Genomic DNA, 23,147 nt, shown 5'->3' with positions numbered 1-23,147 from the left:
CGAGGTCATTGTTTTCGGTAAGGAAAGTGGTCTATGGGGAGATCAATGGTGGCCTACTGATCTTGGCCCTGTGCCTACCCCGGTGAGTGAAGTCAGAAACCTTGGGGTGTGGTTCGACGACAAGCTTTCATTCATTTCCCATACCAAACGCGTGGCTGGCGTATGTTTTGGTACTTTGCATGGTCTGAGACCCATTTTTAAATTTTTCGATGCTGAGACGAGACAGATCATGGTCCAGGCTCTGGTTCTTACCAGACTGGACTATGCCAACTCTCTGTTTTTGGGCTTAAATCAGGCCGAACTGTCCCGTCTCCAGAGGGTTCAGAACGCGGCGGCTAGGATGCTTGTCGGCCTCCCGAAATTTGTCTCAGCTCGCCAAACCATCCGCAATCTTCATTGGCTTCCGATTGAGCAAAGAGTTAAGTTTAAAGCCCTCTGCTTAACTTTTAAAATCCTCAACCTAGCCTCTCCCCCGATCCTTGCACAGACTATTCTGCACTATGCTCCTGCCAGAGCTCTTCGCTCTGCTAGTCTTAACCTTGCCATAGTGCCTCGTTTTAAAAGGGCTAGAGTGGGTGGTCGCTCGTTTTCAGTGCTGGCGGCCGCTCTTTGGAATTCTCTTCCAGCTCCACTCCGCTCAATTTCAGATCTGCTTCTTTTCAGGAAGACCTTGAAGACTTCTCTTTTCTCCATAGTTTAGTCTGTCTCATGTCCAGCTTTCTTAACCGTGTTGTGTTATTCAGATCTCCAAGCGCCGGGACGCCTCTTGGCTGCGGCATCCGCGCGCTATATAAAAAATAGTTAACATAACATAACATAACATAACCAAGCATGCACAAACAGCCATTTCTTTTAACCTCTGAATCCAATAAATAATGTTTGGCAAAGGTGTAACAAGAAGCCACATGACCCCTCCAAATTATCCCCCCCCCATCTCCAGTTATAATAAAGGTGGCGGCTCTGGAGGTTGGAGTGTAGCACCTTCTCAGACTGTCAAAGGAGGTCCATGCAGAGAGGAAGGTGAAGTAAGGGACACGTGAGAGGCTCAGGTATGCCTCAATCACACATATCGAAAAGTGTCCCTCAAACGTCCTTGCAGCAGTTACTGGAAGGCACAGAACTGCGGACAGAGGCATAGTCTTGAGTAGCAAAGAGATCACTTGAGAGATTCGACACAATGGAGGCTCCTTTCTTGGTCAGCAATGATGACACCAGCTGAGGCGGTCAGCTCTGATGATTTGAGATATGGTGGCTAACTGGTGTGCCTAAGCCCAGAGCCTCTACCCTTTGACGCACAAGATGAAATCCCACTCTTCCCAGCTTTTTTATATACATTGAATTCATGTAGCCTGTCAAGATCTGGATAAACTGACTAAGGAAAGGGATGATGGCTTTGAGTGCCACCTGAATCACCCTTAGTTTGAGCAGACTGAAGTGCAATACTTGATCTTCTGGAGACCAGAGTCCTCTCTGATCACCAGCTCTTTCTGATGAATAACTCCACCGGAGGATGGATGCATTAGTCATCATAGAAGTCATGGGTGAGGGGGTGTTGGGGGGAAAAAAGGTGCTACTCCACCATTCACTAGGCCATCTCCCAGTTTTGGAGCCACTGCCCAAGCAGGCACCAGCGGATAGCCCTCATGTGAAAGTGTGTGTTCGAGGCCAGGAAACAAACAGATTATGTAGATGAAGAGCCATTAGGACTGGATCAGAGCTCCATCCTGAAACATTGGGTTTCTAGCCTGAATGTACTGGATCCTGTGGTGGGTGGCGAGTACAGATGTTTCTAGTACTGCCTCAATGAACAGGAGGTACTGAGCGGGTTCTAGGTGAGATTTTGGCACGTTGATGAAAAATTTCAAGCCGAACAGCAGGGACGCTGCAACCAGTTGCCCAGTTTCCAGGTACAAGAATACAGAGACCTCATGAGATGAGCCACAGCCACCATCTTGGTGAAGGTTTGAGGTACTGGGGGGTTTGGAATCGTAAACTGGTAGCAAGTGGACCCTACTATGATGCACAGGTACCCCATGTACAAATACAGGATCAGTATGTGGAAATAAGTATCCTGGAAGTCGAGGTAAAAGTTCAAGAGCCTAAGGTCTAAGATTGGACAAAGACTGCCACCATTCTCAAGAACCGGAAAGTCCGAAGAATAACAACCATGCACACTTTTCTGTTCTGGTACCCACTCTAATGCTCCTTTGTGCAGCGAGGCTTTCACCTCCTGTTGCACTATTCAAAGATAGTCCTCTGCCTTAAGGAAAGAGGTCTTCTGAAAGAGTAGGGCAAACTACCTTTTAACAATCCAACCCATTAGTCTGATATTATGGACTTCCAAGCCTATAGAAGTGAGGATACCCATCCTGTCATAAACCGCACATGCTCTTTCAAGAAGAAGCTAAAGCAGCTTTCCAGCTGGTGCGGAGTAAAAGGAGGAGGGCTGCTGTTTCCAATGTCCCCTCTGTTTGCCCCTGCCTGGCTGTAATCTCCCTCTGGTGACTTGAGATCCAACAATTGGGCTGTAGCCATCCCAGTTTTGAATCTTTCCAAGGCAGCATCAGCTTTGTGTATAAAAAGATGGGCGCCACCTAAGGGCATGTTCATAAATGTGGTTTGGACATCTCATGAGAAGCCAGTCAATCTAAGTCACAAATGCCTGAGTGAGGCCAGCCCTGGTGGAGTTTATTGATGAGTCATCACCATCATGGGCAACCTCTGAAATGCTCCTTATGGTGGTCCAGGAAATTCAGGAAAGCCATGGCTGCCATAAAACAGGAAAATATCTCCCAAAGAGACAGGTTGCAATAAGGGAGCGGAGAGCCAGTCTACCTACCAAGAAGAGCTTCCCTATAGCCTCTAAATTTCTGGACTCCTTGTCCCAATTTTTTTATTACAGGATGAGGCTTGCACCACCAGACTTTCCGGAAACGGTGCATTCTCAAGAATGGTCGATCACCCGGAGCTGGTTTGTGTCTTGGCGACAATGAGTTTCACTTCCATGACTAATGTGGACTTTTTCCGCATATCCCTTCCTAGCTCCATCAGTGACTCATTTAAAAGCAATAATGACTCCGCCAAGGAGGAGGGCAAGGATCTTTATATGAATATTGGATTTTGACTACACAGAAAAATGGGGGTTATTCTAACACATAAGCTTCAATGCTAAGGATAACATGAAAAGAAACCACACCCACAGAAACTCGTTCCAAATATGTGGGAGGGGCATCAATATCTATACAAGACGAAATGTCAAGTCCAATCACAGTTTGCAATGTTAAGTAGTCTGCGGCATCAGAGGAAGTAGGGTGGCAGCAAACTGGCCGCCTCTGTGTCATGTGGTACCCCTTCCTTCTAGCATCTGCAAGTGATCAGAGTTTGGATCCAAATATATCCATGCATGGTCTGCCAGTAGAGCTGATGTGATGAGACATGAGCAATGCTGTACATTTGCTTCTCCTGAATCTGCTGGGCCTCTCCAACACTAGTGGTGAAGGGCCTACAGTGAAAATAAAGGGACACTGTGGCAGGTGAGGGACCTCCAGCCAAACTTCAAGTGTAGTCCCAAACAGTCCCATGGGAACAGAGGCACCCCAGAGGGGCCAAATGCAAACCAGAACATTGCTATGATGGGATGGAGGAAAAGGGCTAAACTAGCCAATGGTGCTGCACATTAATAACCTACAGTAGGCACCATAAAATGCCATCAGCACTGTAGGGCCCAGCAGGGGCGCTGGGACCATATGCAATGCTTTGGGCAGAATTATATCCAGGACCTATGGCTCAGAGGACATAGTCACTGGAGGCAAAGTGGGTCGAGCAGACGTACATTTTGCAATAGACTGATGCAACTCCATGATTCCTCTTTTTTTATGCATTTCATCCACTTTTCTTTAGAGGATTTAGAAGTCGAGGCATGCGATCTCGAGAGAGACCTTGATCTGAATCATAAATGGGACAAATCCACACATGCGTTGAGGGCCATAAAAAAGGAACAGTTTCTTACCTATAACTCCTGTTCTCTTGTAGGGGTATTTCCATGATAAGTCATAAGCACTTGAATAGTTCCGCCCACGTGCGGGGACCCCAGAGCACTTCTTTAGATATATCTTCTTACGCTGATTTTTTTCGCCTTTCTTCTGGAAGGCCTGCAAAGACATTTAAGATATAGACCATAATGTAGCCTAAATACATAGGCTACACTGGCCACATCTTCATCAGGAATTGCAAAAAGGTAGTCAGTATACTAAATTTGTGTAGTTGGTTGTTGTATTAAACACACAGAATAATCTTCACAAAATCCCTTTTTCCATGATGGAGTTGAAAGGAAAGGACAGAGTAGCCCCACAGGCTGCCACTATAGGTCTTTGAAAATAGAAGCTGTGCCTTTAAGACCCAAGAGGCCACCAGTATCCCATCATGCACAGCCAGTGGCAATTATTTCAGTTCTTTTGAGGGCGATGGGAAGAGAATGTATGCAGTATGTTATGGATCCCTGTGTCTATTCCACCGGGGAGGAGGGCGGGTTGCTTATGACTTATCATGGAAATACCCCTACGAGAGAACAGGAGTTACAGGTAAGAAACTGTTCCTTCTCTTGTGGGGGGGGGGGGGGGGGGATTTCCATGTATAGTCATAAGCACTTGAATAGATTAGCAAGCCCATCCCTGTAGAAAGCGGTGGAAGAGACAGAGAAAGATATGTAGATTTAAGCAGACAGGTTTCAAAAGGAAGCTTGCCCCACTTGAGCATCTGCCTTGGTATCAGAATCCAGGCAGTAGTGCTTAGTGAAAGTATGAATTGTTTTCCAGGTAGCAGCCTTGCAAATCTCTGCAATTGGAATATTATGAAGCAAGGCCACAGTAGCTGCTTTCCCTCTAGTTGAGTGAGCTTTAGGTTTACTAGCTAAGGATTTATTAGCTTTTTGGTAACAGAGGATGCAGGAAACTATATATATATATATATATATATATATATTTTTTTTTTCTCCAATCCTGTCGATCTGTGCTAGAAAACAGGCGCTGACTCCGTGGGGTCGTTTCAGAAACAAGTCTATTTTCTTATATATATATATATATATATATATATATATATATATATATATATATATATATATACTAGCAGCCCGTCCAGACGTTGTCCGGGTATGAATTGATGCCGGCCAGTAGTATATTGTTTTGTAGGATTTCGTTTTGATAGCATTTCTTATATGTGACAGGCCTGTGAAACGCTCCGATTCACAGTGCACTGCTGATGCACTTAAGAGTGCGCGTTCAGTAGTGTGTGAACTCGAGTTACCCTACTTTATTTTTCCTTGCAATATTATATAGCGCAAACTCGACAACATGGCATGAGCCCAATTTACATTACAGAAGAACACATTCATTTGTGGTAGGCACGGGAAGACAAAGCGATTTGCCTGGAATCACAGGATATTGAGCTGATGCCAATATTCGAACGTAGCTACCCAGCTCTAAAGTTCGCAATTCTAGAACTTGTGGCGGGAGGTGTGTCTAAAAGTGTATGTAGGTGCTGGCCATCAATGAGAGAGACCTGTGCATTTTTCAAATGGGTGGTGAAAAAATATGAGTATGTTGCTAGAGATGTGGGCCGCCGTGCCACCAATGTACTTACCGGGGGAGGGTGAACACCCATTATTCCGCAACTTTCTTTCCACATACCATCACTCTGCATACTTTCATTACGAAAGTACCATGACTCCGCAATGCCATTATAACGCATGGCATTACATTTTATCTGCTTTTACCACACATACATTTCCAACGAAATTCGTTGTAAATGCATGAATGGTAAAAGCAGTTTTTTTTTGTTGGGATAAGGTAAGTATGGGTATAGGGGTATATGTTTTGGGGTACTAAGGTATATGTTTTGGTGTTTGGGTATTTTAAGGGTTCAGATATAGTTTCGGGTTATGGGGTACAGGGGTAGTTTTAGGGTTTAGGGATAGGTATGGGTTTTGGGGTATAGGGGTATTTTTAGGGTTCAGGGGTAAGTTTAGGTTTTAGGGAGAAGTGTGGCTCACTGGTTAGAGCAGGCAGACCCTGAAGCAGAGGTCAGACCCGGGACCAGGGTTCAATTCCCGACGCGGCAGGGTCTTGAGCCCAAATGTCCATGGACTCGATAATTCTCGCTTCGGTGCCTGATCTAATCATGGGTTCACACTCTGCAACTCTGGGCATTAAGCTTGCTTAATCTCCACAACGGCCCCCCTGCGGCGGGATGCCTGTCTTTCACTTTGGGGATGCCCTGTAGGGGCTCTCTCACAGGGAAGAGCCAGGACGGGTTCCCAAGGCAAACGCAGAGATACCCCTTCGGGGGTCGATTCAGGCGCTATATAAGAAACATAATAGGGTACAGGGGAATTTGAGGGCTCAGGGCTAGGTTTGAGTTTTAGGGTACAGGGGTATTTTTAGGGTTTAGGGCTAGGTTTTGGGGTACAGGGGTATTTTAGCGTTCAGGGGTGGTTTTGGGGTACAGGGTTATTTTTAGGGTTCAGGGCTAGGTATGGGTTTTGGGGTACAGGGGTATTTTTAGGGTTCAGGGGTAGGTTTGGGGTACAGGGGTATTTTAAGGGTTTAGGGCTAGGTTTGGATTTTGGGGTACAGGGTATATTTATAGGGTTAAGATGGGTTAGTGTTTAAGGGTGTTGGGGTATTTTAAGGAGTAAGGGTGGGTTTTGATTATGGGGTGCAGGGGTATTTAAAGGGAGTAGGGTGGGATTAGCACATATGAGACATGGCATGAAGGGCGGACCGTACCACACGCCCCCAGCGTTTGTCACGCCCACAGCACAACGCAGACACGCCCACAAGGGACTACTTTGCTGGCACTGTTCTTTTACCTTTTAAATGTATATGGTGGGCGTCTGCATAGCCTATGTCCTTCTGCTGCAACTGCCCTTTCCAATGATGTATTGGGTGTTGTGATTGGTGCTGTGGTTCCTGAGATTACCCGCCTCAAAGGTTTGGGCTCTCTCTTTATTATATTAGTATGGATATATATATTAATGAGAAGTCTGTGAGTCAGTTTTTGAGTGTTCAGAAAATTGGCGCACAACTTGTTACGGTAGGATTTATTTGAAAGGATATTCTGGTAGGTGCTTCTTGGCCAGAGGAAAACCTTAACCTCTGTAATAAAAAGGACAAAGACCTCCTTTTCGTTTAATTTAGGCAAAAAAGGTCCAGAGCACACAATTCTGTATCTGTAGATTGGTTTATCTTAACGTAGTGTTGGTAGGGATAGACTGTACAAAGTGTATAGTTTTCAAAACTTTAATTCACCGACAGTGTTCCCCACCAATCAATCAATCATCGCATTTATATAGCGCACTACTCACCCAGAGGGTCTCAAGGCGCTGGGGGAGGGGGGTCCGCTACTGCTCGAACAGCCAGGTCTTGAGTTGCTTCCTGAAGGCGAGGTGGTCCTGGGTCAGGCGGAGGTGGGTGGGGAGGGAGTTCCATGTCTTGGCGGCGAGGTAGGAGAAGGACCGTCCCTCTGTGGTGGCCCTTCGGATGCGGGGGACGGCGGAGATGGCGTGGCTGGCCGATCGAAGCTGGCGTTTGGGAGCGTAGAAGTTGAGGCGGCTGTTGAGGTATCCTGGGCCTTGGCTGTGTAGGGCTTTGTGTGCGTGGGTGAGGAGGCGGAAGGTGATTCTTTTGTTGACGGGGAGCCAATGCAGGTCTCTCAGATGTCCGGAGATGTGGCTGTGTCGTGGGATGTCGAGGATGAGTCTGGCTGAGGCGTTCTGGATCCGCTGGAGTCTCTTCTGGAGTTTGGCGGTGGTTCCGGCGTAGAGGGAGCTGCCGTAGTCCAGACGGCTGGTGACGAGGGCCTGGGTGACCGTCTTCCTGGTCTCGGTGGGGATCCACCGGAAGATCTTACGTAGCATGCGCAGGATGTTGAAGCACGACGAGGAGACGGCGTTGACTTGTCTGGTCATGGAGAGGGAGGAGTCCAGGATGAAGCCCAGGTTGCGTGCGTGGTCTGTTGGTTTGGGTGCGCTGCCTAGGGCGGGGGGCCACCAGGAGTCGTCCCAAGCGGCGGGTGAGGATCCCAGGATGAGGACTTCCGTCTTGTCCGAGTTCAGTTTCAGGCGGCTGTTCTTCATCCATTCGGCTACCTCTTTCATCCCTTCGTGAAGGTTGGCTCTGGCGGTGGCGGGGTCATTGGTAAGGGAGAGGATCAGCTGGGTGTCGTTGGCGTAGGAGATGATGTTGAGGTTGTGCTGGCGTGCGATGTCTGCGAGGGGGCTCATGTAGACGTTGAAGAGGGTTGGACTGAGCGAGGAGCCTTGAGGGACGCCGCAGATGACTTCGGTGGCTTCAGATCTGAACGGAGGGAGGCGGACTCTCTGTGTCCTTCCGGCAAGGAAGGAGATGATCCACTCCAGTGCCTTCTCCTGGACTCCGACGTTGCTGAGGCGTTGTACTAGGGTACGGTGGTAGACAGTGTCGAAGGCCGCGGAGAGGTCGAGGAGGATGAGGGCCGCTGTTTCTCCGTTGTCGAGCAGCGCTCGGATGTCATCGGTGGCTGCGATCAGGGCGGTCTCGGTGCTGTGGTTGGCCCGGAAAGCCAGACTGCGAGGGGTCGAGGGAACCGTTAGTCTCGAGGAAGGCAGCCAGCTGCTTGTTGACGGTCTTCTCGATGACTTTTGCAGGAAACGGGAGCAGCGAGATGGGGTGGTAGTTCTTGAGGTCGATGGCTTCTTTAGTAGAGCGCTGAGTTCGGCGTGCTTCCAGCTCTCCGGGAAGGTAGCGGTGTCGAAGGAGGTGTTGATGATGTCCCGCAGGTGGGGTGCGATGACAGCGTCGGCCTTGTTGAAGACGTGGTGAGGGCAGGGGTCGGTCGGCGATCCGGAGTGGATGCAGTTCATCGTGCGGACGGTGTCTTCGGTGCTGATCGGAGTCCAGGCGCGGAGGGTGGTGGTGGGGGGCGGTGGTTCGGTCGTGGCGTTCGTCGGTTGAGTGCTGAAGCTGTTGTGTATGTCCGCGATCTTGTTGTGGAAGTAGGAGGCGAGGGAGTTGCAGAGGTCTTGCGAAGGGTTGATGTCGTTGTTTCCGGCGTTGGGGTTGGAGAGCTCTTTGACGATGTTGAAGAGTTCCTTGCTGTTGTGTGCGTTGTTGTCCAGTCGTTCCTTGAATGCAGTTTTCTTGGTGGCGTGGATGAGTTGGTGGTGTTTTCGGGTGGCGAGCTTGTGGGCAGTCATGTTGCCCGGTGTTGGGTCTCTGCGCCGGGTTCTCTCGAGGGCTCGGCAGTTCTTCTTGGAGCTCTTGAGTAAGTCGGTGAACCATGGGGCTTTCTTGCTACCGGGTCTGCTGGGCGGGGTCCTCAGGAGGGCGAGCTCGTCTGCGCAGTCGCTGATCCACTTCGTGAGGTTGGTGGCCGCCTGGCTAGGGTTTGTTGTGCTGGTAGGAGGGTTCATGCTCAGGGAGGTCGCGAGCTGGTCGGCTGTGATCTTGTTCCAGCTCCTGCGTGCAACCTGTTGCTGGTGGTGGTGGATCGTGGTTCTTCCGAAGCTGAAGTGGACGCAGCTGTGGTCCGTCCAGTGGAGTCCGGTGGCGTGGCTGAAGGCGATGTCCTTGTTGGAAGAGAAGACGGGGTCGAGTGTGTGTCCGGCGTAGTGGGTGGGGGTGGTCACCAGCTGCTTGAGTCCCAGGTTGGCGAGGTTGTCCAGCAGGGTGGTGGTGTTGCGGTCGTTGTTGTTCTCCAGGTGGAAGTCGAGGTCCCCTAGGAGGATGTAGTCAGCGGAGCAGATGGCGTGCAGGCTGATGAAGTCGGCGATGTCTTCGCTGAATTGTGTGCGTTGTCCCGGGGGTCTGTAGATGAGGGTGCCTCTGAGGGTGGTCTTGGGGTTGATGTGGACCTGAAAGTGCAGGTGCTCGGCGGTTGCGAGGGTGTCGTCGGTGTTGGTCGTGATGCGGATGGTGTTCCTGTGGACGATGGCGATGCCTCCTCCGGTGTGGTTGATGCGGTCCCTTCGGATGATCTTGTAGCCGTCTGGGATGGTGATGGCGATGTCGGGCGCTGAAGAGGCGTTCATCCAGGTTTCCGTGAGGAAGGCGACGTCTGGTGATGTTGTGTCGAGCAGGTTCCATAGCTCGATGGCGTGTCTGTGGACGGAGCGGGTGTTGAGCAGGATGCACCTCAGGTGGCTGCTGCTGTTGCTCGTCGAGGTCTTGAGCACTGCTGGAGTGGTGCAGGTCCGGATGCAGGTGAACTTGCAGGCGTTGCAGCAGAAGGGTCCGTGGGTGCGTCTCGGGGTGGCTCGGTAGCAGCCCGGGAATCGGCCGGCGTTGAGTGCGTTGAGTTCGGTGGCGTCGTAGGTCCGGCGGGTGGGCTGGTGACTGCGGGGGCCAGGGGTCCTGGCACTGGGCGCGGTCCAGGCACAGACGGGCTTACCTTCGGCGCTCAGTCGGCGCTCCCGCTGCGCGCGTCCGCTGCGCGGTCGCTCTGGGGGCATCATAAGTAAGGAGCCGGTGGGTGGGTCAGCTGGGTGGCGGGAGCGGGGCGGCCAATGGGCTGGTGGTGGGCGGGGCCGCAGGGAGGCAGCGGCGGGACCTCTGGACGGCGGGTGCTGGAACGCGCTACCAGGGTCAAGCGGGGTAGATCCGGGCAGCCCAGCGGCGGCTGGGTCGCTCACTACACGGAGGCAGGCAGCGGCAGGCAAGAGGGCGGGAGGAGAGGTCCGGGCGGCCCAGCGGCGGCTGGGTCGCTCTATCCAGTCACAGGCACAGGAGGCAGGAGCGGCAGGCGTGGGGAGCGAAGGGGGTGACCCGGCCTCGTAAAAGGCGCAGCGGTCACTCCCTAGCTGACCCCGCGGTCCCCTTAAGTAAGCAGCCGGGTGGGCGGGTCAGCTGGGTGGCGGGAGCGGGGCGGCCAATGGGCTGGTGGTGGGCGGGGCCGCAGGGAGGCAGCGGCGGGACCTCTGGACGGCGGGTGCTGGAACGCGCTACCAGGGTCAAGCGGGGTAGATCCGGGCAGCCCAGCGGCGGCTGGGTCGCTCACTACACGGAGGCAGGCAGCGGCAGGCAAGAGGGCGGGAGGAGAGGTCCGGGCGGCCCAGCGGCGGCTGGGTCGCTCTATCCAGTCACAGGCACAGGAGGCAGGAGCGGCAGGCGTGGGGAGCGAAGGGGGTGACCCGGCCTCGTAAAAGGCGCAGCGGTCACTCCCTAGCTGACCCCGCGGTCCCCTTAAGTAAGCAGCCGGGTGGGCGGGTCAGCTGGGTGGCGGGAGCGGGGCGGCCAATGGGCTGGTGGTGGGCGGGGCCGCAGGGAGGCAGCGGCGGGACCTCTGGACGGCGGGCTGCTGGAACGCACTACCAGGGTCAAGCGGGGTAGATCCGGGCGGCCCAGCGGCGGCTGGGTCGCTCACTACACGGAGGCAGGCAGCGGCAGGTAAGAGGGCGGGAGGAGAGGTCCGGGGGGCCCAGCGGCAGCTGGGTCGCTCTATCCAGTCACAGGCACAGGAGGCAGGAGTGGCAGGCGTGGGGAGCGAAGGGGGTGACCCGGCCTCGTAAAAGGCACAGCGGTCACCTGGGAATCACTGCAAATATCAAACAAGCCGACACGTGTTTCGTCACAACATGTGGCTGTGACTCATCAGGGCTGATCTAATGACCAAGAGGCGGGGTCGGTGAACCGGTGATAATTCCAACCCGGTCCTAATCAGGTGTTGTTTATGTATGAAAAGGTGGCAGCAATCGCGTTGATCGTGTCGAAATGTATGTGGGGATTTGTTCAATCCACAAAATATGTGGATGGGAGGCCGTGGTGAGCCTGAGCAGTTGCGTTGGTATCGGTAGGTTGCCGAGTGCGGCAACCTACCGATACCGGCGCAACTTCTCAGAAACCACCCGATTAGGACCGGGTTGGAATTATCACCGATTCTCTGGACCTTTTTTGTGTGTGTGTGTATATATATATATATATATATATATATATATATATATATATATATATAGAGAGAGAGAGAGAGAGATAGACTGCTTAGAAGTCGCCTGACTAGTACGGAGGGAACATAGTTTACAAATAACTGGTCAGATCCCCATAGATTCTTAGTTTTATCTAAATAGAATTTTAACACCCGTCTAGGGTATGAAGAGATCTCTCCGCTGGAGTAGAAGGATGCTGGAAAAAAGTAGGCAAGGAGATTGTCCTCAACCACTTTCAGTGTATGAAAAACTGTGTATGGCTCTTTACATTATAGTGCCTGGAGTTCGCTAACCCTGCGGGCAGAAGTAATAGCCACAAGTAAAGCCATCCTCCATGACAGATCATGAAGAGATGATATATGCATGGGCTCAAAAGGTTCTTGCATAAGACGTGAAAGTTCCACATTAAAGCTCGCAGGGAGAAGAAGGATTTTTAAATGGGAGGAAAAATCTTTATCAAACCCTTCAGGAAATCTTTAATGACAGGAATTCTGAAAAAGGAAGTTTGTGAAGGGCATTTCCTGTAGGCAATAAGGACTGCCAAGTGAACCTTAATGAAAGAAAATTGAAGACCAGATTGTGCCAGAAGAAGCAAATATGGGAGGATGACATCTTCCTTGCAAGAGGTAGGATCCTCATTGTTTGATGAGCACCAAATACAGAATCTCTTCTATTAGTGAGCATAGTCGGACCTCGTGGATGGCCGCTTAGCTTCTTTAAGGATGTCCATGCAGCTCTGGGGTAAGTTCAAGTTTCCATATTGTACTATCTCAGGAGCCATGCTGCCAAATTCAAAGAGGAGAGGCTGTGGTGCACCATCTGGCCTTTGAACTTCGTTAGTAGATCTGATCAGCAAGGAAGCCTGAGATGTGGACAGATAGACCGGTGAAGGAGGTCCGTGAACCACCGCTGACATGGCCACTCCGGGGCTATGAGAATCATTGTGGTCCGCGACTTTGCAAACTTGATGAGGACTGCCGGGATCAGGGGAACTGGAGGAAAGGCGTAGAGAAATCTGCCTGACCAGTTGATCCATAGGGCATTCCCCAACATTCCCGGTTGGTAGTACTTAGACGTGAAGTTTTGGCATTTGTTGTTTTCTGCCGTGGCGAACAAGTCGACCTCCAGAGTACCCCATATTCCAAAGATATTGTGGACCATGTCGTTGTTTAAGAGCCACTCGTGGTTTTCCTGCAGGAGTCTGCTTAGAGAGTCGGCCTGAGCATTTTGAACACCTGGGAGGCGAGTTGCTGTTATGGTCAAGTTTCTGGCCAGAAGCCACTTCCAGATCGTCTGGGCTTCCCGAGACAAAGGTCGGGACCTCGAGCCTCCCTGCTTGTTGAGGTAGCACGTTGTCGTTGTATTGTCTGTCTGTACAAGCAGGGAGTTGGAGCAGAGTGATGGACGAAAGGCTTTCAACGCCATGTGAACTGCTCACAACTCTAGGAGATTAATGTGATAAGTAGATACCATGTGTGACCATTTGCCCTAGGTTTGAAGTTGACCTGTATAGGCTCCCCATCCCAGGAGAGAGGCATCCGTGACTATGGTCTGAAGAGGCATCTGCTTGTGAAATGGGATCCCTCGTATGAGATTGGTGGGATAGCACAACCATTTAATGGACCGGAGGGCGTGTTGAGACAGTTGAATCCGGTCTTCCCAGTCTCCTGTTCGTTGATCCCATTGATCTTCCAGGCATTCCTGCAGAGGTCTCATGTGGAGATGTGCATTCGAAGTGAGAAATATACAGGATGCCATTGACCCCAGAAACGAGGATACCTTTCTCTCAGTTGGGCGAGAGTGCCATGAGAGCCTGAGCCTTCCGAAGGATCAATAAGAGTCTCTCCTCCGAAGGACATACATTTGTAATAGGAGTATCCAAGGAAGCTCCCAGATATTGCAGGCATTGTACGAGAACCAAAAAGGATTTCGCCTGGTTGATATGAGGACCCAGCCGAAGGAGAAGATTGGAAGTCCAATTGAAATGCATCTGAGTTTCCTGAGCCGTGGATGTCTTGATTAGCCAATCGTCTACATATGTGTAGAAGAACACTTTGTGCTTCCTCAGGCCGAATGGAAGCACAACGTATTAGCAGTGGTTGTGCCCCACTGTGAACCTCTAGAATTTGCGATGCTTCTCTAGGATGGGAATATGGAAGTATGCATCTTGAAAGTTGGGGTAATGTCTGATACTTCCCACTACCGGAGCGGGTAACGGAAGAGGAGTAGGACAGGATTCAGGGTTTTGCCCCAACTGCCATCTTGCCTCCTTGAGGGGGCTGCTGGCCTGATCTTCCTCTTGTTTGTTTTCTCTGGTACGGCTGAGAGGAACGTTGATACTGTGATTGCGTACCTTGCTCGTGGCCCTGATACGATCGAGGGGTTTGAACTGTCTGTGTAGAGAATCGTTGTTGAAAAGGACGTAAAGATTTGCGCTGCTCCTTAGACCTCTCGAGGCCTGAAGCTTTTAGTGACTCCTCGTCAGCGGGAGTGCCAAAAAGAGTTGTAACTGAAAAAGGGAGATTCAGAATGCACTATTGCGATTCAGGCTTAAGTGACGTAAGGTGTAATCACAAATGCCTCCATAATGCCACACCATGGCAATGCTCATGTGCAGCAAGGAGGGAAGTGTCTGCTGCTATACTTCTAATTTGATTAGAAACCATCAAACCCTCTGCAAGTATCTCATTAAAATCCTCTCTCTTGTCTTTAAGGAGGTAGTCAGCAAACTGTTGTAGTGATTCAAACAGTGCCCTGTTACATCTTACCAACAAGGCTGTGGCGCTAGCGGCTATCATGATAGTCGCTGCTGTGTTGCAATCTTTCCCCCCCGCCGAATCCATTTTGCGACTTTCTTTATCTGGTGGTACTGTCGAAGTTGGAGCCGTGGCATCTTGCTGCTTGGCAGCCACCACAATTACAGATCCGGCAGTAGGTCTATCCTAAGAAAAGCAGGACCCTGCTCTGGAGGCTGGTATTTTTTTCTGCAGCCTGGAAAGAGCCGACTTAATAGTAGATAGTACCAGCGATTGAGCTTTTCTTGATACCAACAGTCCTGGCACCAGAGGAAGCAAAGGACGTGACACCTGTTTATGTTGCAAAGTTTCAAATACGAAAGAAGTAGTAGGAGTGGAGACTGGAATGTTTAACTTTGAAGCACTCCACACTAAAACCTCTTGTAACGTTGAGATGTCAAACTGGTGAGACCCGTGGGGGAAGCGAATCCTTCAGTGTAGGTGAATATCTGCCAGTGCTTGAAGAGGATGCGTCCATAGTATGTCTAGAATGAGACCTCAGTCTATAATGACCTGAATGAGTAGAGAATCTAGGACTACGAGAACAATGGCTCCTGTGGGATCTAGACCTTAGCCTTCATGGTGAATACGGTGGAGTAGGCGGCGGAGATCATGGCTCCACATTTGGAGACTGCTGATGAGATGCTGGGGAAGAGAGCCTAGACTGTGACTAGGTTCATGAATAATCCGAATCCGACGTGTAAATACATCTCCTCCTCTTACGCGCCACCTGTAATTTTTAAGATGGAGACAAAGTTCCTGAGGAGGTTCTTTGAATCCCTCTCGAGGTCAATATACTCGTCGACGGCGACCTTAGAAGTCGTCTCGATAAAGGATCTCTCTTCGACATCTCGCGCCGCCCTCTCGGCATCGACCAATGGTGGGAGTGTGCCAGTGATGGCTCAACATCAAGCGACTTTGCGGGTGAGACATGGTTCTCAACGGCGACCTACGAGGTGTCACAGTCGGCAGCAGACTTCCTGACGCTGACCGAGGTGGAATCGTCGTCTTCGAAATTGATGATCTTTTTCTCGACGTTGTTTGGACCCAGATCCCTGGGTCGATGGCGAACAGGTCGGCGCTGTACCTCCTATCAACGTCATCGGCCGGCACAGTTTTTCAGCCCTTCTACTGGGGTGTCCCCTAGAGGCGGAAGACCGAGGATTTTCTCTGTCACGCAGAGTACGTTTTGAGAAGGTTTTGCAAATGGAACAAGCCTCAAGAACATGGGAAGCAGGAAGACAAATTATGCACAATCTGTGAGGATCAGTCTTGGCTTTCTTCCTACCAGAGTGTGGGCACTTATCAAAAAGAGATGGCATTTTTGAGTTAAAAAAAGGCAAAGTTTTTGTCAGTAAAAAACAAACACGAACAGGAAGACCAAAGACTTTGAGTGAAGCAGTTAAATGCTAAATTCAGAAGTGATTTTGAAGAGAAACACTAAATTGGTAGAGCTCAAGGGTAATGAAAGCAGGAGACAGAAAAAAACTGAAGTTACTGCCACTGGCTGTGCATGATGGGATACTGTTGGTCTCAGGGATCTTAAAGGCACGTCTTCTATTTTCAAAGGCATATAATGGCAGCATACTGGGCTACTCTATCCTTTCAACTCTATAATGAAAAAAAGGATTTTGTGAAGGAGATTATTATGTGTGCTTAATACTACTAAAACTACACACATTTAGTATACTGGCTACTTTTTTGCAATTCCTGATGATGCGGCCTGTGTAGCCTATGTATTTAGGCTGCATTATTGTCTTTCTATCTCTTAAGTGTCTTTGCAGGCCTTCCTAAAGAAAGGCGAAAAATATCCACTTAAGAAGATATCTCTATAGAAGTGCTCCGGGGTCCCCGCACGTGGGCAGGACTATTCAAGTGCTCATGGCTATACATGGAAATCCCCTACGAGAGAACCTTGGCCTCATGCTCCTTTATGACCTTGGGTGTTAATACTGCAGCACTGCTCACAAGAAGCCCTTGTGAGAGTCAGTAATGGATATTGGTTGTCAAAATCATGACAAGACTTGAAACAGACTTTTTTGGAGGTGACATTCCATGAAGTACTGCACTGTAAAGATTTTAGGAGAGAAAATGCTTTCAGGAAATCATTAAAGTGATCAAAATCGAGAAAAGCTTTGGACCCAAGTTGAAGGGTGGAAAAAAGGGAACCGATGTCTGTACACCTGGGTGTGTAATGTACGTTTTAAGGAACATCACTGTGTTGTTGTTTCCAGTTCCAAATAGGTGGCAGCACCTAGGCTGGTGCAGCAGAGCTATGGAAATTTTTCCGGATACAGTGCGACGCCTGTGGATATTAAACCGGTATGGAACTTGCGATAAGAGGTACCTTCAGAAAAGCAGGTTTGAACACTGTTACTGGAATTTTCCCCAATTTTTGCGATTGCCAAATTATGTTCTGTGGTACACAGAGTAAGCAATACATACCATAAAATGATTCAGAGTCCAACATCTCACTTTCCATCCATAAACTCAAAGTTAACACCTGACAAAGAAGATATTAACTTATTGCATGGAAAAAATATTTACAGACAAATGTGTTTTTTTTTCCAATCCAACTTTTTTATTTGTTACAACCAGTTATCAATATGTTGCAATGAACTTACTTATAACACTAAAGGAAACATGGCCTTTCTTTTATCTGAGTTTGCATAAACCAGGCACCACACAATAAATTAACTTACATTGAATTTCAAATAAGAAATATTATTGCAGAAAAACAGACCGTCACCATTTGTGACGTCCAATGAACAGGTGTCCTATTTGGGAGAACGATAGCAACTTTGGGTATTAACAGACCTAGACCTACACCTGCTCCAGACATTTGGCAAAAATCGGCAGGCAGTTAGATATTTACTTGCTTCTATAAATGTTGAACAAATATGGATTTGTCTGTTGTGAAAACAGGATATTTCTTGGCAAGCCATCCTCAAAAACCATCGAACTGCAGAAAAACGACCACGTCAGACTATTTTTGAAGACTTGTGCCATCAGGGAAAGTACTCTACTTCCCGGAAAAACAGAGCACCTCTGGGGGTAATTCCTGAAAGACTGATTACTTTCAGTTCCTTCCCATCACCAAAAGTGCTGGCCATCTGTTGCAGACAACGTGGCATTCCATGCCTGTTCTACATACATACAAATTATAAAGTGCTTTAAATTGGAGTGAAGTTTGCAAAATCAACGACAGCTTTGTGGAAACATTAGCTTTTTTCCTTCTTGCCTTTTATTGAATTCCTTGAATCCATAGCTCTATATCTTCACTTTGCTTTACAAATACAAAAATAAACCCACATTAACACACATATAAACAAAAATGCCTTAGCTATGGTTTTCCAGGAACGCCAGCCCTAGAGGTCTCTGGAGCGGTGGTCTTCAGTGTGGGAAAAAGTACACTTCTTTTATAATAGAGGGACGAAGAATAGACTACAAGGCCATTTTCAAATCCTTTCTCCATTCACCAAAAATGAGGATGCAATGCATTGGATTGGGTTTGGTGAAAAGCTTTTGGCACCAAGACAATTTGCCAACCTTTTCTTGACTGATATCCTACCAATATGCTGGTGCCATTTTTGATCAGAAGGCAAACTCATTAGGGCCAGCAGAACTGCGATTTACAAATTCATTAAAGGTGTGTTCCAATTCTGTTCACTTGCATGGGAGCATTCTGTGGCTTGTCGACAACTGGGAAGGAAAACACTATGGACTTGAAAGGTTCTTCCCAGGAGTGAAGATATGTGCAAGGTGCATCAGGATAGGCCCACACCAAGCAATGGTAGGCTAGACTGCTGGTATTACCAGCGTATCTCAGCTTGGAGATACACCAAATAAATAAAAACAAAACTTACTAGACGGCATCCATTAAAAATAAATGAAGCTGCCAATTGCAACTGTTTTATGCTCTGGAAAGGCAATCATGCGAGTAAGAATAATCTAGTTCAAGGCTGTAGAAGTTAGTTTTTCTTGCTGCTTGAGGCAAAGCAAGGTAAAAAAATAAAGCGTAATGAGTGCACCTTATCGTACTGTCAAACAGGCTAGAACAACAGTAATTCGAAAGCTAATCATCTCATGCAAGAAGCAGCCAATATGCACACTAGCAAGCATTTCCTGCAATCATCAATGTATACATCAAAACTTAAATAAACTGAACAAACAATGAAAAGGACGTACATCTGATGAAAAAGCTCTTATGTCCAAGAGGTCATGCCTTGGCTTCATGCTTAATATACTATCCCTTCTTTAAGTGCTGAAGAGATTAATCCCTGGTTGCAGCTGCTTAAGCAGCTTTGACATAAAGCAGCCTTCAACACACAAACATATGTGAGACATGAGGTGTTAAGCACTTTCTTAAACTTACTGCGAAGGATGCAAAAGATGTTCTAGAAGACAGTTAAAAGGAGACCTTGTGAATTACTGGAGATCTCACACTCCAGTTTGACAAACCTCAACAATTTAAGGCACTTAAAAAGAGCGAGAGCTCCACTGACCAGAGTCAGGAAAACCTCAAATATTTTTTCTCATCGTATTCAGTAAACTGTACATCTCATGAGTACCATACAGAAGAGATGTTCACGAAAATATGACAAGGATATGTCCGCCCCTTCTGCTAACGGTCATTACTTTTCCTTTTTTTAATAATTTTTTTTCTGCAGTTGTATTTCATTGACATTTGAGGTTATCTGTTGCACAGCATCGAGAAGACACACAAAAGTAAGAGCTGTAGCAACCCGGAAGGGGTTTAAAGAATCATATTTCTGTCGTCACCGTGGACATCTAGGAAAGCATAACAAATATGGCAACAAATTGGGCGAGATGAGTCTTCCTTGAGAATGGATATCTTAGAATTTTGGGATCCCAGGGCGGGAAATGAAGTAAACTTGAACAAATGTTAGATGTTCAGCAATTGATATACGATCAAAACTAACATTTGTCATAATAGCACCCTTTTTCGCAAATAAAGGATATGGACGAGAAGCTGTTGTAATTGAAGAAAACGTAACCCATCAAATTTGATTGGGGTTGGAGATTTGCAATTACATTGTGGACATTGCGGTGGGGGTTTCGCTTCAGGCTACAGAAATTGTTTTACTGATAGTTAGATTATATGTCGGCAGACTAGGCCATGGACAATCCTATTCATAGGTCTGGATCCATCAGCTTAGCAAACAAGCATCCAACAGACGAATATCTTTTTATGAACTTGTAAAACAAGTACACCCAGGCCCACTCCAAGGTTACCACTCCTCTAAAGCTCCCTTCATAACTTCTTACCTTCACAGGTCTTGCTATCATCACGTCTCATAAATTAAGACACCATGGAGAAGTTAATGTAGAAAATATATAGGGGCATAAAACAGAAGCCAGAAGAGTGCATGACCACTAAAGGACAATAGAACAGCAGCTCCAGCAATAGCAGCATCTCTCTCAGGGTGGGGCTTTTTTGTACACTTGACAATCGATGAAAAAAATGTTCCTTTATGTAGAAAGACACAAAATATTCAGACACATTCACAAGAACCCCAACGAGAAAAGGCTGTAAACGATGAAGGGAAATTAACTCTTGGGAAACCTTCCTGAGCAAGCAGCAGGAAAAACCAGTGCCAGAACTGAGGGATAAAACCCTCCCATACACACAAAGGTCGACATGCAGCCAGTGATAGCAATAGAAAAACAATAGGGATCTTCTGGAATAATTCAGCAACATACACTTCGTCACCCAGCATTCTTGCCAACAACACCCATCAAACATGATGGCCCGCCACCTGATAAAGAACATTGAATTAAGAATGGTAGCTGCCTAGAAATACATCCCCAAAGGCACACGTGGTTTAATATATTTTTTAAACACGTCATAGTTTGTGTTATAAAAAAAATAAAAGCACAAGACTGTTGGAGCAGTGAAGAGCTGTGAGCTGCAGGTATTTCAACTTCATGCACACAGAACATCGATGAAGGCTACATTTTTCTCTGTTTTCGGACTCAATGTTTTTTAGACAGACATTGGTGAAGTAATATAAAGCGCCGTTTTCATGGTGTTGTAGGTTCACCACGAGTCCCTTCCCAAGTGTTCGCAAGAGAAGGTGTGGCGAGCTCCCTTTGTATGATTGTGCTGACATGTTAAGAGCTCCATATCCTGCAGGTTATTCTGCCAATAATTAAAGTGCAATTTTCAAAGCAAGTCATGGTACCTTTAAATTACTAAACCGACCATGAGGCACTCACAGGTGGTACTTGCAAAATACGTTAATAAAGCCCTCCAGAAGCCATCCTCCACAGAGGTTGACAGAGATTTCAGAATTTCATCCCTAACGGGTGCCAGTAAACTCGGAATGTAATCTTGCATAAATGCTGGGGTACTACTGGTTATTTGTTTTCCAAACAAGCTGTGAACTCTGTATTTTTTCTTTTTAAAGAGATCTGGGGTTTCCTGGTTCACAAGGACAAAGAGCAGTAAAAAGGTTTGCAAAAATACCAAAATGTTGCATGCACAAAACTCATCTTCAAGAGTCGATGGAAGGTGCTTGGGGACCAAAGAATCACTGCTATTGAAAGTATTCTATGCCACCTGGTTTGCCAACAAAGAAGTTATGGCCTAGAGTAGCTAAATCATTGGAAAGAGTTTCTCCCTAGGTGCCATCAGCAATTGGGTGCTGCATATGTGGAGCTCCCACAGGCTCACTGCAAATCTTTAGAAGACGAAGTCTAGGTGAATGAGGAAAAAAGTCTGTAAGAAACCACAAATGCCCATTTTCTTAAGTTTGGGGCCTAGGGTGTATTGGACAGTTTTTTGAGATGGGCTGATGCTCAGATTCACTGAAGAAAGCCAACAAGCTCAGCAGCAGAGATGGATGGAGTTATGGTAGCCGCTAAACAAGTTCATACCTAATCACCTTCATAAAACAGTTTGTACAAAATGGCTCGTCAGTAACAATGTCTGCCAGTCAACTGAGGACTGGCTGAAACATGCAGGTAAAAAAGGGGGCAGTGTACTGCATGGAAGAATGAGAAGTACCACTACATCTAGCACATTTGGAGAAAAGGGGAATGCACAGATTAGTAAAGGGAGGACAGCCAGGAATGCAGTCTTTCGGAACACCAATTGTGGGAAAGGATTTCTCTGCCTACGACCGTATGTGTGGCTTGTTTATATTCATAGGAATTAATAGATCTACACTAACTCTGGTTTCTGATCTTGACATCATGGACGGGGAGAGGTGGGTGATTGCTGATCATCAGCCATAAATAAAATGCATGTACTCAGACATCAGATTTAATGAGTTTGTGGATAAATGTGGTAGCTTTTCTGACAGGTGGAAATACCTGTATTTCTTGGTCTGAATCAGATTATGTAATGGGAACAATTTAGCCAGTCCCCCTTGCCTTTAATACGTTTATTTCCACAAGAGCCAATTTTCCAGTGTGCAAAACTGCTTAATCCAAGTCTTTTTCCTGAGAGTACTTTTGCTAGCACGTTTTTAGGCTAAAACTTGCATACCAGTATGACCAACAGAATCTCACTCCCCAGGGATGTTCTGGGCACTAATTTGATTGCACGCCCAAAGATTTTAAGGTGAGACTTTCAGGCAGCAGGGAGATCTCTTTGATTGAGAGATGCTCTGATATTCTGGCAGTCAGAGTACTTCTTAGCTGTATCGAACGAATACTGAAGTGTACAAATGGAGACTCAGACCCTGCGGGACAGAGATGCAATCAGATTCTACAGCTCGACTGTTAGAAATAAAACGGCGGGGTGGAGCACACCATAATTTACCAAATGGCAGGCAGTACTCGGATTATGTTTTAGGGAAGGCAAATAAAGTTATTGCTCCCAGAATGATTGGTCTGCCTTTAAATGGTGAACACGTGCAAGAGACTGGGGTTTCTTTCCAGACTGGGTCTCAGACGAATAGGGAAATAGAAAAGGCCCCTATTTTCCTTTAAAACAGAACGACATCTGCAGGAAGAATGATTCATGACAAGTTCACATCCAAAACGTCTGTAGGAGTGTTGGTGGAATGCAGAGTTTGGCTGGAATGGCAGACAATCTTGGAAGTGGCCAGATCTTGCAAGCAGCCACCCTGCTTTAGGCTCTGAAACAGTGCAGCTTCGATCTGCTCCTGACAGCTTTTCAGACAGTCCTGTGGGGAGAACAAATAGAGTTTATTTTCAGAAAGTACCGCTCTGGTCTCATAGAGCTGAACACTGCAAAGCGTTATAGGAAGAAGCTAAACATACCCAAACTCGCAAATAAAGAGAACATACCCCCAGATGCATCAAGCATCCATTTTGCGATTCCTTATTAGCGAAAAATAAGGAATCGCTAATAAGAACCAGCAAAATGCTATGCAAGAAGAAATCACTTTTAAAATAGCGATTTCTTA

The 23,147-nt window shown here is 47.7% G+C and overlaps 1 protein-coding gene across 2 annotated transcripts in view; it reads right to left on the bottom strand.

Moving 5' to 3' along the window:
• Window positions 1-17,306: 17,306 nt before the first annotated feature.
• Window positions 17,307-23,147, bottom strand: part of CCND3 (cyclin D3) — a 171,548-nt gene continuing 165,707 nt past the window's right edge. Inside the window, exons 5-6 of one of the 2 annotated variants that reach the window (XR_015296027.1) lie at window positions 19,804-22,904; window positions 17,307-19,741 (exon numbers count right to left, since the gene is read on the bottom strand). Coding sequence is in view for 1 of the 2 variants with exons in the window: in XM_086923521.1 (XP_086779647.1) it covers window positions 22,737-22,904 (168 nt within the window). In the remaining variant the exon portion in view is untranslated. Of the gene's footprint in view, window positions 22,905-23,147 lie in introns of both variants that reach the window. The other variant, XM_086923521.1, reaches the window with a different exon arrangement.

The sequence above is a fragment of the Lissotriton vulgaris genome, chromosome 5 (assembly GCF_964263255.1).
Source record: "Lissotriton vulgaris chromosome 5, aLisVul1.2, whole genome shotgun sequence".
NCBI lineage: Eukaryota > Metazoa > Chordata > Amphibia > Caudata > Salamandridae > Lissotriton > Lissotriton vulgaris.
Note: the sequence above shows the minus strand (reverse complement) of the source record. Positions and strands in the feature narration are given on the sequence as shown.